Here is a 13,406-nt window from a genome sequence, read left to right on the forward strand (position 1 = left end):
CCCGATATGAAAGTTTGAGATAGCAGCCAACTGAACTTTGACCGTGGAAGATGAAGAGCCCGAGTGAAAGATTTCCGCTAAAAAATCCAAAACTGCATGAACGGGGCAGTAAAGAGATCTATATTCTTTGATTTAGCCCAAAAGGAGAAGCGTTTCCACTTGCTGGTGTAAATCCTTCTAGTAGAGGATTTAAGGGAAGCCACTATGATATCCCTAACCGGGTTAGAGATCATAGGAAGCCTGGCTAAGGAAGGAAGTGGAGCAACCAAGCTGTGAGGTTGAGAGAAGGAACAGACCGATGCAGGTGACCCGATTGGCGGATCAGAAGATCTGGCACTGGGTCCAGATGCCACGGCTGCACCAATAGGCGACGATGGAGGAACGGAAACCAAATCTGTCGAGGCCAATAGGGGGCAATGAGAATTATTTTGGCTCTCAAAACAGTGGCTTTCTGGAGTACTTGTGGAAAGGGAGGAAAGCCATAAAGAAGTCCCTGGGGCCAATCCTGGGTAAGAGCGTCTCTGGGGGGATGGCCTGGTAGTGGGAAGAGAGAGAAGAAGTCTGGGCATTTGCTGTTTTGGGGAGTAGCAAAAAGATCGCAACATGGGCGGCCCCATTCTAGAAAAATCTCTTCCACTATAGATTGTTTGAGAGACCACTCGTGAGGCATGAGAATAGCTCTGCTCAATCTGTCTGCTACAATGTTGGTTTTCCCAGGGATATGCGTTGCTACCAGAAACCGATGAGAGGAGATCGCCCATTGCCAAAGTCTGAGAGCTTCTCGACACAAGGGGTAGGACTTGGTTCCGCCCTGTTTGTTGATATACCATACTACAGACATGTTGTCCGTGTGAACTGCAATTGTTCCCAAGGGAAGAAAGTCGTTGAGGGCTTGCAACGTTAAAAGCACTGCTCTCATCTCTAGGACATTTATGTGCAGGTGGTATTCGAACGGTTGCCACGTCCCATGAACCATCCTGCCCTGATAATGACCCCCCCACCCGATCAGGGAGGCGTCCGTAGTGACTGTGGCTACCGGGGCCGGGGATACAAAGGGTCTGCCCTGATGAATCTGGGGAGAAGAAATCCACCAGGATAGGTGATTTTTGCAAGCTTGTGTCACCAGGATTTGGTGACGCATGGGAAGTTGTTGGTAAGACCACTGGGTGAATAACATCCATTGAAGAAGGCGCATGTAGAAACGGGCCAAGGAAAGAAGGGTAATGGCCGCTGCCATGAGGCCCAACACTTTCAGGACCAGTCTGGCTTGCACCTTTTTGCTGGCAAGGATGATCCGCACGTGACTTTGGATATCTGAGATTCTTTGGTCTGTGAGGGTTGCTGACATCCAATGCTGACATCCAAACAGTGTCTAATTTTGCACCTATAAAAATAATAGACTGGCAGGGCAACAAGGAGGATTTTTCGTAGTTTATCGAAATTCCTAACTGAGTGCAGAGATTTAGGGTGTAATCCCTGGCTTGGAGAAGTTGATGCCTGGTGGTGGCTGAAAGGAGCCAGTCGTCGAGATACGGAAACACCTGGAATCCTTGACGCCTCAGGTGAGCCGTGACCACTGCCATACATTTGGTGAACACTCTGAGGGCTGTAGTGAGACCAAAGGGCAGGGCTCTGAATTGAAAATGACTGGACCCCAGCCGAAAGCGGAGAAACCTTCTGGAGCGTCTGTGAATTTTTATGTGATAGTACGCATCCTGAAGGTCTATTGAGCACATCCAGTTGTCTTTGCCCAGGAAGGGCAAAATTGATTGAAGTGTGACCATTCGAAATCTCGTCTTCTTCACAGACTTGTCGAGTCTGCTGAGGTCCAATATTGGCCTCCAATCTCCCGTCTTTTTGGGGACCAAAAAGAACCTTGAGTAGATTCCGGGATCTGAATGGTCTGTAACTGGCTGAATGGCCCTTTTGTGAAGAAGCTTTGATACTTCTAATTTTGCGATTTCCCTTAGACCGGGTGGCACATCTGGAAGGGAATTTTTGTGAGTGAAGGGACTTTCCTCGAAAGGAATTTTGTAACCCTCGGATATAATCGACTGTACCCATCTGTCTTATGTGAGGGAATGCCAGGCTTGTGGGTACAGCGATAGTCTTCCCCCGACTGCCTCCAAGGATGGACAGTCGGGCAACACCTCAGGGATGCTGGAAGGGCTTGTCAGAGAGAGGCTCTCTGCTTCCCTGGTTTTGTGGACCCCCTCTGCCTCTAGGGCGGCGTCTGTTATTATTACCCCCTCTGCCTCTAGGGGTAAACTGACCACGTGTATCCGGCGTGACTCCTTGGGATTTACGGAACCACATTTTTCCGCCCTTCTGACCTTTGGGGTAGGGTCTAGAAGGGGTAGAAAAACGGACCCCTACGGCAGAAAGAGTCTTGCCGTCTTGCTCACACCTGGTCAATGTATCCTTCACTTGAGGGCCAAACAATGCTGACCCATCAAAGGGAGAGTTTGTGAAGGACGCTTTAAAGGGATCTGCAAAATTACAGAGCCGCATCCAGGATTGACGTCTAAGAGCCACTCCTGTACCTGCGGCTCTACTCGCTCCATCTGCTGCATACGAAATCAGCCGCATGGAGGAGTTAGCTATAGAATTAAGGATTCCTAGCTGAGAAGCAATTTTGTCCAGAGCCCCTGGAGCTGTAGGATCCTGTACTACTTCACCTATTTCTTTTAGGATGTCCCTTTGGAGTCTGTTGAAGTGACATAAATAATTCAGCGAACGCATGGCAAAGGTCACTGAGGAGAACATCCGCTTACCATACCTGTCCATGGTCCTAGAATCCTTGTTAGGAGGATGGACTGGTACGGAAGGATCTGCAAGTTCCTTCTTAGTGGCGGCCGCCACCACCATGGCATCAACAGGGACACCTTTTGTAAGGAATTGCTTTTCAGAAGGGGCTGTAATAAATTTAGACGGCCTCCTAGGAACTGGCTCTACAGAATCAGGAGCAGCCCAAGCCTTCCGAGCAATAACCTCCATCAGGGGGTCGAAAGGAGGAGACACCCAGGAGGTGGAGGGTCGACATCCAAACGCCTCTAGGTATACCGACTCATCCTCAGAGGGATTTGTGGAGGGCCAGTTTCCCCTCTGTTTTAGGAGTTCTAGGATGTCTGAAAAGGAGACATCCTCAGAGGGGGATCTTGGGGACCCCTCCGACTCATCTAAGTCGGTATCTGAGGTGGTAGACTCAGGGGAGTCCAGGTGCTTCCTCTTACAAGTACTCTTGCACGGAGGATCTCCTGACGGGTCAGGAGAATCCTCGGAAGAGGGGGGTTCTGCCCAGTGGGGAAACCTGAGGCGGTGGATCTCTCGGTCCGGGAGCAAGAGAGTGGGAAGAGATATCGACAGGCACCGTAGAGGGAGGAGCTAAGGGAATAGACTGCTGACTGAGCCCAGTGGACAGCACACTCTTCATCACCTCAAAGGCACCCCTCCCGTGGAGATCCGAGAGAACCCGTTCTGAAGAAACAGGGACTCCCGGGCCCACCGAAAGGGAAGGCTCCGAGGCAGATGTCGGAGCCGAGCTCACCAAGGCCGAGGCTCCAAGGGGAAGAGCGGGGTCGGACAAGGGTCCGATGCCACTCACCCCCTCGGAGGAGACCAGGGAAGCCTGGCCACCGAATCCCTCCAAGGAAGGTCTCGAGGAGAAGATAAGAGTAGATGCTGAAGGTGCAGAAGGGGGGAGGATCTGTCCTTCAGCCATAGCCGTAACTATTCCCGTAGACTCCAGCTCCAAACTCTGAGGCAGAGTCGAAGGAGGAACTTGAAGAGGGTGTGGACTAATATTCGTCTGTTGAGACGGACTATGCAGCATCTGGGCCAGTGCCTGTGATTTTAATAATCTACCTACCACCCTCTCTAAATCATGGTCTGATAACCTGGACGACCTAGATGATCGGCTCCGATGGCTCCGTTCCGAAAGAAGAGGTGAGGCCGGAGCCGACAGTATCGGTTCCAAGGAGGGGGACCTGGACCTCTTCCTCGAAGGAACCATCGGAGCCGAAGAACCCACAGATCCAGACGGAGCCGATAACTTTTCGGCTCCAAATGAAGGTTTCGATGAATCGGCTCCAGCCGGAGCCGATACAGGCATGGAAGTAATGGTGTCGGAGCGGTCGGCGCCAACACCGAAGCCTGAGCCACATGGTGGTCGGAGCCAGTCGGAGCCGACACCAAAGTGACCATAACAGTATCGGCACCGATAGCCATCGGTGCCGAGGATTTTGGCAAGTTAGGATCGGCTCCAGCCGGAGCCGATATCGACCCCAAAGGAGTCGGAGCCGAGGCCGCAGGCTTAGGAACAGAAGCCTGGGCCTTGGTAGACTTAGAAGTCTTGCTCGGAGCCGATTTGGCCGGAGAGCCCTCCGGTTTAAGGAGACCCCTTAATATCAGCTTATTTCTCCTCTCCTGCAGGACTCTCTGGCTATAGGAGTGACAAAGTGCACAGGAGTCCTGCAGGTGGAGAGGTCCCAGGCAGTATAAGCAAGAAGTGTGACCGTCTGTCAGAGACATCTTTTGACAGCACGAGTCACACTTCTTGAAGCCTGAGACCCTTTGTTCTTTGTACATGGTTGTAACACAAACAGTACACACACAGTCCCAATCAGACAATTAAAGGTTAAGGAATAAACAGTAATTAACCTCTCACACACACACCCTGACAGGGGGGGGATGGGAGGGAATAAAGGCCTGACTAAAAGGAAGGGGAAGGAAATATAAAGTTAGTCAGAAAAGGGTTCACAATTAACTAAAAAAAAAAAGGATTCTATAGAAAAGTGTTTTTTTTTGTATGATTGGGGCAACTACAAGTTTAAATATAAACACTTACCAGGAGCTGGCAAAAGGAGGACCTCATCAGCGAAGCGGCAAACGAGATCTGGGTACTTACCGCCTTGCATCATGGGATATGGGGCTGCCTCGAGCTGGTAAAAGTGACTCTCGAGCTTAGCAAGTGCCGAGTCGGAGCCGAGGATCGGCTCAGAACCCATCAAGCAAGAATGAAGGCGAGATTGACAACTTAACATCTTCAGTTATCAAACATTGCTGTTTCATACAAATAAAAACACCAAATACATACTAAATAAATAAATAAACTAACCTCAGGGTCTCTGTCAACCCAAAGTGGAACCAGCCATGCCAGACCCATGCGAGATGTTGCCTGCTCCTCTATATTATGATCGTATGGTAAGGACCAGAGGGATACCCAGTCCTGTAAGAAAAAAATACAAAGTAAGAAGATAAGATTAGCACTACATCAGTCAATGGTCCTTCTAAAATGCAGCTAAATGCATACAAAAAACATACACTCCTAAAAGCTCCCAAATAATTTTCTTTACAACACTCCCCCACCTGATGCTGTTCTCCCGACCACCTGTTTGCACCCCCTGCGTACCTCCAAATCTCTTTATAAGAAATTTCAGATGTTGCTTCAATAGAGGACTTACCAACTTCTAAGGAAGTTTTGCAATGAAATTTCTAGAACCCTGGTGAGGAAACAAGTAAGCAGCAGACTAAGAGCCAGAAGCCATCTCCCTGCAGCAGACGTTCATTCCAATCTCTACCTAGTTCCTAAACCAAGTCCTTGTTTCCTTACCCTAAAACTCAGACCCTCCTCCCTAAAGCTAAATTTTGCAATTGCCCCCAGCTCTAAAACTCTCCTCCCACTGCCTAAACCTAGGATTCCCTTTCTACTCCTTAAGCATAAAATTCCCTTCCCAATCTCTTAAATTAAAACCCCTCTGCCCTAATCTGCACTCTCACCTCTTCCCACTCTCTCCCCAGCTGCTTCCAACTAAGTCCATTAGAGAAGTTTTGTATTATGACTTATACTTTGGTCTGACAGTGGCCAGACTACTGTGATGTCCTTTTTCTTGAGCTTTCCAAGCTCAGATGTTTGCATCCAGACAAATTTCTACAATCTGTACCGGCTTTTTATAAAATCGTACATAACGCTTACATTTTTACATGTTGGTATGTTTATCCCTACATGATATGGGCCATTCTTGAGTCAATGAAATTACATCTGTGTAAGTAAACTTACCATAACAGAAGAGGTTTGAATAGATCACTGCTGCAGTAACCGAAGGTTTATGGGACATATCCTGCAGGACTGGACTAGTTGGCTAGTTTCCAAAGCTTTATGCACCTTCCACTCATTGTACCCACTGCGATGCACTGCAAAAGGGCAGCAGGATAAAATCAGTGGCTAGGTTACCAAAACTTCAGAGCTTTCTTGCTTAGGAACACGGAGGCTACAGCCCCGACAGCCATATATGTGCTACGAAAAAAAGAAAGCACATACATCCACACCCTGACTAAAGGGAAAATCCCAAAGAAGGGGGCTTAAGGAAGAGTGTGGCTAATGCAACATTAGCTATTCAGCCACATTCTGCTATGGTAAGTTTACTTATACAACTGTACTATGTTCATCATTAGGTCATTCTGCAAAAGGTTAAGTTATATGTGACAACAAGCAATATGGGAAAAGGAGGAGGAAGACCACCGACAATCTAGGAGCTCCTGGAAAACAATCCTAGCAAAACCTGCTCCGGACCTAGAAATAAATTTGTAGTCCTTGGTTAAAGTATTCCCAGATAAGCAAAATGCCAAAAGTAACCAAAGCCCTGGTAGAGTGGGCCCTGACTTTGCTTGGATTTTTTTATTATGGTGAGAATAAGAAAAAGCAAAAACATGGGACAACCATTTACGAGTTGTCTGTCTTTGCATTAATTGTCCTTTTTATTAATTTCATAGATCTTCTAAACAGATGATCAGCAACCCTGAAGGTTCATATCTTGCTAGTATAGTAAATGAGTTGCTTAAGGGAATCCAGAGTATGTAAGGGTCTTTTCCCCTTATTCTGGAAAGAAAACGGAGAGGAATAGCACGGCTCAAAGTAAACTCCCGAACAACCTTAGGCATAAAAGATTTTTTTTTTTTCTCAAAACTACCCCATCTTTGTGAAACCTGAAATAGTGATGAATCACCAATAGTAGTAACTCAGATTCCATTTGTAGATCAATATGTATCTATACCTTTAAGAAGATTTCCATAGGCTTGCACATGTGCATAAATACTGAGCACATGCAAGCCTGACTGCCATTTTGTAGGTAGCTGTTGAGATGTAAGCATGCATGTCTGTGTAGTCTGTCAATTAATTTCTATTTTGTATTGCTACTATCCATCCTGATGCATCTCTGTGTAATAAAGCATATAAAAGAACTACCCGCCAGTTCATCTTCCACAGCAAACCAAGACGAGTGACACCATTCATACAGAAGTCAGAGCAATGAGTAACACTGTTTTCCAAGTAAAGAACTTCAGTCAGCTTCATAAGCAGGTTCAGCAGTAAACAGTACAAGATCTTCTCAGTATACAAGTAGGAAAACCAACAGGGAGCCCTCTATCTTCTAGGTGAATGGATGTGTAAAATCCCTTTCAAAAACAGTTTCCCTTGAGGTACTGGGGGCAGGGATCCAATGGCAATCAAGCATTGATGGTCTAGAGATAAATCCTGAAAAAACAGTAAGAAGCCACAGGATAGAACCTCTCACACATACTGCAGAACCAAGGAGTCCGAGCCTCAAAAAGATCCTAGTTTTTGGTTTGGCACCAACCAGAAAACTTTTCCATTTACCTATATCTGATTTTCTAGTAGCATAGCCTCCTTTCATACCTGCTGCAAGTCCTCAGAAAAAGGAGGATAAAATGTATTACTGTTCTATCATCCAGGCAGTGACTTGAAAAAGTAAAATACTGTGATGTATCAAACAGCCCCTGCCCTACGTGAGTATGTCCATTCTGTGAGCAAACTTGGGGTAATTGCCCTTGGGCAAGTTCAAAAGAAGGTAGAATCCCAGTCACCTGGGTCAAAAGGGAGTCATCACAACTATCACTGCAAAGTCTTTTAGAATGTTTAGAAAAACCCTGGTTATTAGAGGAAAGGGTGTATAAGAATATAGGCACATTCCTGTTCACAGGAATGAAAAGACATTTGTCTTCCAGGTCTGTAAACAAACGTTCCTGGAACAGAATTCTTTAACTGCCTGTTGTAGCAGGATACAAAAAATATATATATACCTGAGGATCGCCCTAGAGATAGAAAGGATTCTTGTATATCTTACATTCATGATGGTCTGTCTTGGTTCTGCTCAGCATGTCTGCAATAATTATAATGCTGTGACTAAATGTATTTAGCCTTGAGGAACAGATTGTGTTGTGTTGCAAGATCCCAGGCTACCACAACTATTCTGCAGAGGAGGTAGAAAGTACAGTTGTGTACACTTACGATAAATATAGATGTTCGAATGCATTCACTGTTGCAGTTATCACACTTGGGTTATCCTGCCAGGGGTAGCCCTCAGTAGGTCCGAATACCAGAGGCTTAGTATTTATGCGTCGGTTGCTGTCGCTTCAGAACTGATGTCAGGTCATCAGGGGTATAAAAACAGGCAGCCGACACCATTACATCAGTTTTTCTTGCCCCAAATGTCAGAAGCCCCCAAACAGGGAGCTAAGTTATGGTGGAAATACACCACCAGTAAAAAGTAAATACCAATATCCCTGTAAGGAGTGAGGAAGAGAGAGAGAGACAAGGGGGCTTTAGGGTGGGAAACCAGGACTGCAACAGTGAATACACTCAAACATCTACATTTATGGTAAGTGTACACAACTGTACTATGTTCTTCATGTTTCACTGTTGCAGTCATCACACTTGAGTTGATTCCCAAAGCTGAAGAATGGGTGGAGGCAGTCAAGAAGAGTTGGGGCCTGAATTCGGAAAAGATAGGCAGGTAGTAATGATTGGTGAAGATATGAACAGAACTCCAAGTAGCAGCTTCCTCTGAGAAAGGCTGTAGAGGTTGAATTTGCCCTAGTGGAATGTGTTCTGACCCCCTGAGGGGGTGGTTTCCCATGGTGTTTGTAACAGAAATGGATACAGTGTGCTATCCATTTGGAGATAGTTTGTTTTGATATGGCCTTTCCCTCTGCCCCTGGTGCAAAGCTGACTAGTAACTGGTCAGATTTCCTAAAGGGCTTAGTCCTATCAAGGTAGAATCTGAGCTGTCTGTGCACATCTAAAGAGTGCAGAATTCTTTCTCCCTTATTTTGAGTATTAGGGAAAAAGGTAGGCAAATGGATAAATTGGTTGAGAGCCACACTGGACACCACTTTAGGCATAAAAGTTGGGCTAGTGCTGAGGGAGACGATGTCAGCATGAAAAATAATGAAGCGTTCCACAGCCATAAATGCTTGTAGCTCAGACACTCTTCTAGCTGAAGTGATGGCCAGAAGCAAGGCTGTTTTCCAAGAGAGGAATATTAACTCTGCTGACGCTGCAGGCTCAAAGGGGGCTAGCGTGAGCTTTTCCAACACAAGATTATGGTCCCAAGCAGGGGTGGGGGCTCTTCTTGGTGGCCTTAAATTGTTAGCCCCTCTCAGGAACTGATTGATGAGAGGGTGAGAGAACAGAGGTGGCTCAGTGCTGTAATAAGCAGAGATGGCAGAGGCATGGATTTTAGTGGAAGAGAAGGACAGGCCTCTGTGTAGTAGATCTGCTAGGTAATCCAGGATGAGAGGTAAGGAGGGCTGTGCTGTATCCGCTCCTTTAGTGTGAATCCAGGAACAATACCTTTTCCACTTATCAACATTGGATTTCCTTGTACTGGGTCGTCTGGCTTCAGGTATGACATCCAGTACCTGCTTACTTAGGCTGGCCACTGGAGGAGAATTCAAGGAATAAGCCAGGCTGCAAGGTTCTGGGTCTGCAATTGCGAATGCAAGATCTGTCCCTCTTGCTGAGTTAGGAGGGTTGGGATCTGGGGTAGGTGCCTTGGGGGCACTGGTGACAGACTGCGCAGTAGCGGGTACCAGTGTTGGCATGGCCAGTCTGGGACAATCAGGAATGTCTTTGGTCTTTCCTGCCTTATCTTGAGTAATACTCTTGTAAGAAGAGGCAGAGGGGGCAATGCAGAGCTAGAGAGGTTTGCCCAGTGGAAGGATAGGGCATCCACTTCCCAGGCCTTGCTGTGAGGTACCCTGGTGCAGAATATGCTGAGCTAGCGGTTGTAAGGGGAAGCAAATAGGTCCACCTTCGGGGTACCCCATTTCTGGGTCACAAGGCTGAAGGTGTTGTGATTTAATTGCCACTTGTGTGGGTCTAGGAGATTTCTGCTTAAGTTGTCTGCCAGAGAGTTTTGGTTGCCTGGCAGGAATTCAGCTTGCAGGTGAATATGCATGGCTGAGGCTGTGTTCCACAGGGTCATGGCTAGCCTGCAGAGTGGGTAAGAGTGGGTTCCCCCTGCTTGTTGATGTACCTCACTGTGGTGTTGTCTGTTTTGATCAGTAGGGGTCCTGGTGAGAGTAGGAATCTGAAAGCTGTCAGAGCGTGCTGAACAGCTAGCATCTCTTTTTGGTTGAAATGCAGATGAATTTGGTTTGGGCTCCAGTGGCCCTGAATGCACCTGTCTTCCAAATGTGCACCCCAGGCATAGTCTGATGTGTCTGTTGTTAGGGTCTGGGCAGTGTGGGGTTGTGTAAAGGGAAGTCCCTTGTTGTGGTTGCACACTGCTGCCCACCAAAGAAACTATTTCCTTAGACAAGGTATTATAGGTATGACAGTTTCCAGGTCCTGGGAATGTTGGCACCAAAGACTTTTTAAGTACCATTGAAGTTTCCTCATATGCAGTCTGGCATATGGAATTAATAGAATGCAGGAGACCATGAACCCTAGAGCCTGCATGATTTTCCTTATGGACAGCTGGGTTCTGGTGGCCATTTGAGTGAAGCAGCCTGTCAGATAGGCTTGTTTTTCTGGAGTAAGGAATGCCATCTGGGATGCTGTGTCCAAGCTTGCTCCCAGGAATCCAATTTTTTGACTGGGGACTAGTTTGGATTTCTTTTCATTGATAGTGTACCCCAGGGAGGTTAGAAGGTCCTTTACAAATGGCAGGTGCTGCAGCAGCTTTTCCTGACTGTCTGCCTGAATCAGGAAATCTTCCAAGTAAGGGTAAATGTGAATAATTGTCTGTCTGCAATAGGCAATGGCTGTAGCCAGGCATTTCGTGAAAACTCTGGGAGGAGTGGATAAGCCAAAGTGAAGTGCAGAGAACTGATAATGCATAGATCCTGCCATGAAATGTAGATATTTCCTGCAGGAGTCCCTGATTGGGATGTGCAGATAGGCCTCCTTTAGGTCTAGGGTGGCTAACCAGGCATCTTTGGACAGCATAAGGAGAAGCTGCTGTAGGGTGAGCATTCTGAATTTTGGTACCACCAGGAAGGTGTTTAGCATGGATAGATCTATGAGTGGGCTCCAGTTGCCCTCTTTTCTGGGTAGCAGGAAAAGTCTGGAATAAAAAGCTTGGCCTATCTGTTCTCCAGGAACAAGCTGAATTGCCCTTATGGAGGGCAGGGACTGAACTTGTTTTGTGCCTCTGCCCACTGGTTTGGAGGAAGGTCTTTGAACCCTTTTGGGGTAGGCAGCATGTGGAAATAAAATTTGTACCCCTGGGATACTATGTTGAGAACCCATCGATCGTTGATTATGGAGGTCCAGTTTTTTGCATGGTCAGCAAGTTTTCCTCCTAGAGGCAGGAGCAATTGGGGCAGAGGTGAGAAGTCGTTGTGAATTCTTTCCGTAAGGGGGTGGCTTAGCACTCCCTGCTTTAGAAGTGGAGGTATTCCATTGCTTAGATCTCTGCATACCCTGAGACTATAATCTGGGGGGGGGTCCGTTTCCCCTGGGTCTAGTTTGAGATGGCCTTGAGGGGGCTGGAAAATACCAATGTTTTAAGGGGCAATGCCTACTGAATCTTGGAGGCTGCACTTGCAAAAAATCTTTGACTGCCTGCATAGAATTAGCCTTTTCTTCCATATTGTTTAAAACCTCTTCTGCTTTGGTGCCAAACAGATTGTCCTTATTCAAAGGAGCGTCTAGTAATTTTGATTTGACATGGTCTGGCAAAGTCTACTCCTTAAGCCAGGCATGCCTTCTAAGTACAGAACCTGTGACTGCTACCCTGCAAGATACGTCTAGGGCGTCAAACCCACAGGGTATGCTTGCTGACTTGGCTTGCAGAATGCATAAGCTAATGTAATTCTTTATTTTCTGCACAGTCTGTAAAGGTAGATGATTTTTGCTTAATATGTTCCATAATATGTTGCTGGTATTTCAACATGTGAAACTGGCAATTCAATGCCCTAATGGTGAGAGTTGCAGAGGTGTATACTTTTTTACCCCATCTGTCTAAAGCTCAAGAATCGCTGTCTGAAGGGGTGGGATTCTTAGCTGTAGTGGCTTTTATTCCTTTAGGCCCTTGGGAAATAACCTCTGGGTCAGCAGTAGGATTTTTGAAAAGAAATTTGTGAGAGTCAGGGACTCTGTAGTACCTGTCTGGTTTCCTTAGATCAGAGGGTAAAGTATCAAGAGTTAGACTTTATTCCATAAAGACATCAGCCACAACGTCCAGAACAGGAGCGATAGCTAAAGGTCCATGTTGTGGCAAATCTAAAAATTCTCTGAGTCTCTTTATGGACGGAGGATAATCCTGGCATTCCCAGTGGAAATGCTCTCTTAAAATATGTAGGGTTTCACCAAAAGAAAAATCATCTGGAGGGGAAGCAGAGGGAATGGATTTCTCTGCATCTGAATCCTCATAAGCAGATAAAGGCATGTCTTCATATACAGAAACCTCAGAGTCGTCGGACTCCTGGTCAGTTAAAGCTGCTGGTGACAGGTCTCTTTTTCTCTTAGTAGGGGAAGGCTGGCTTCCCCTAATCAGCATGATCAGGTCTTTAAGCATTTGAGATTGTGGCAAGGAAGCAGGTGCTTGAGTTTGGGTTGTCGGTTTTTTAGGCGTAGCTCGTACTCTTGGCCCTAGAAACTCGGTAGCTTTAGACAAAACTGAAGACACGAAAGAAGTCATTGGTTTATGTTGAATATTGGTAATGCAAAGAATGTCCTTGGAAGCCGGTGCCTGCACAGTGGCTCCGGACCCATCCAAGGTAAAGACATCCGCAGGTTCCGTAGTCAAAGAAGAGTCTTGCGGCATACCGGACTCAATATGGGTCTCGGTAGAGACCTGTGAATCCATCGAAGCGGGCATCAGGGGCTGCAAAAGTGCCTCACTGAGTACCGGCGAACTGGCGGCTAGTTTAACGGAAGCATCTTCGGCAGTTTTGGACCTATGCAATCTGTCTCTGCCTTTATCCTTACGTTTTTTTCGGAAGATCAGTATTCGGATGGTTTACCAAAGCCATTTTGGAAAACGGAGACTGAGAGCAAAAATATTTAGCGACAATAAGGGCCTGACGATGAATAGTTCAGGTGTTGAACAAAGCACAAGACCAACAGTGAGGTACGTTGTGGTCTGGGCCTAAACAGGCGA

At 46.7% G+C, this 13,406-nt stretch overlaps 1 protein-coding gene across 1 annotated transcript in view; it reads right to left on the minus strand.

Moving 5' to 3' along the window:
• RTTN (rotatin) overlaps window positions 1-13,406 on the minus strand; it is a 3,641,098-nt gene that overhangs the window by 1,747,224 nt on the left and 1,880,468 nt on the right. The window contains exon 33 of the mRNA XM_044067142.1: window positions 5,117-5,227. Within this exon, the coding sequence (XP_043923077.1) occupies window positions 5,117-5,227 (111 nt within the window). The remainder of the gene's footprint in view (window positions 1-5,116; window positions 5,228-13,406) is intronic.

Source organism: Protopterus annectens, chromosome 3.part1 (genome assembly GCF_019279795.1).
Source record: "Protopterus annectens isolate FY-2018-M chromosome 3.part1, PAN1.0, whole genome shotgun sequence".
Classification (NCBI taxonomy): domain Eukaryota; kingdom Metazoa; phylum Chordata; order Ceratodontiformes; family Protopteridae; genus Protopterus; species Protopterus annectens.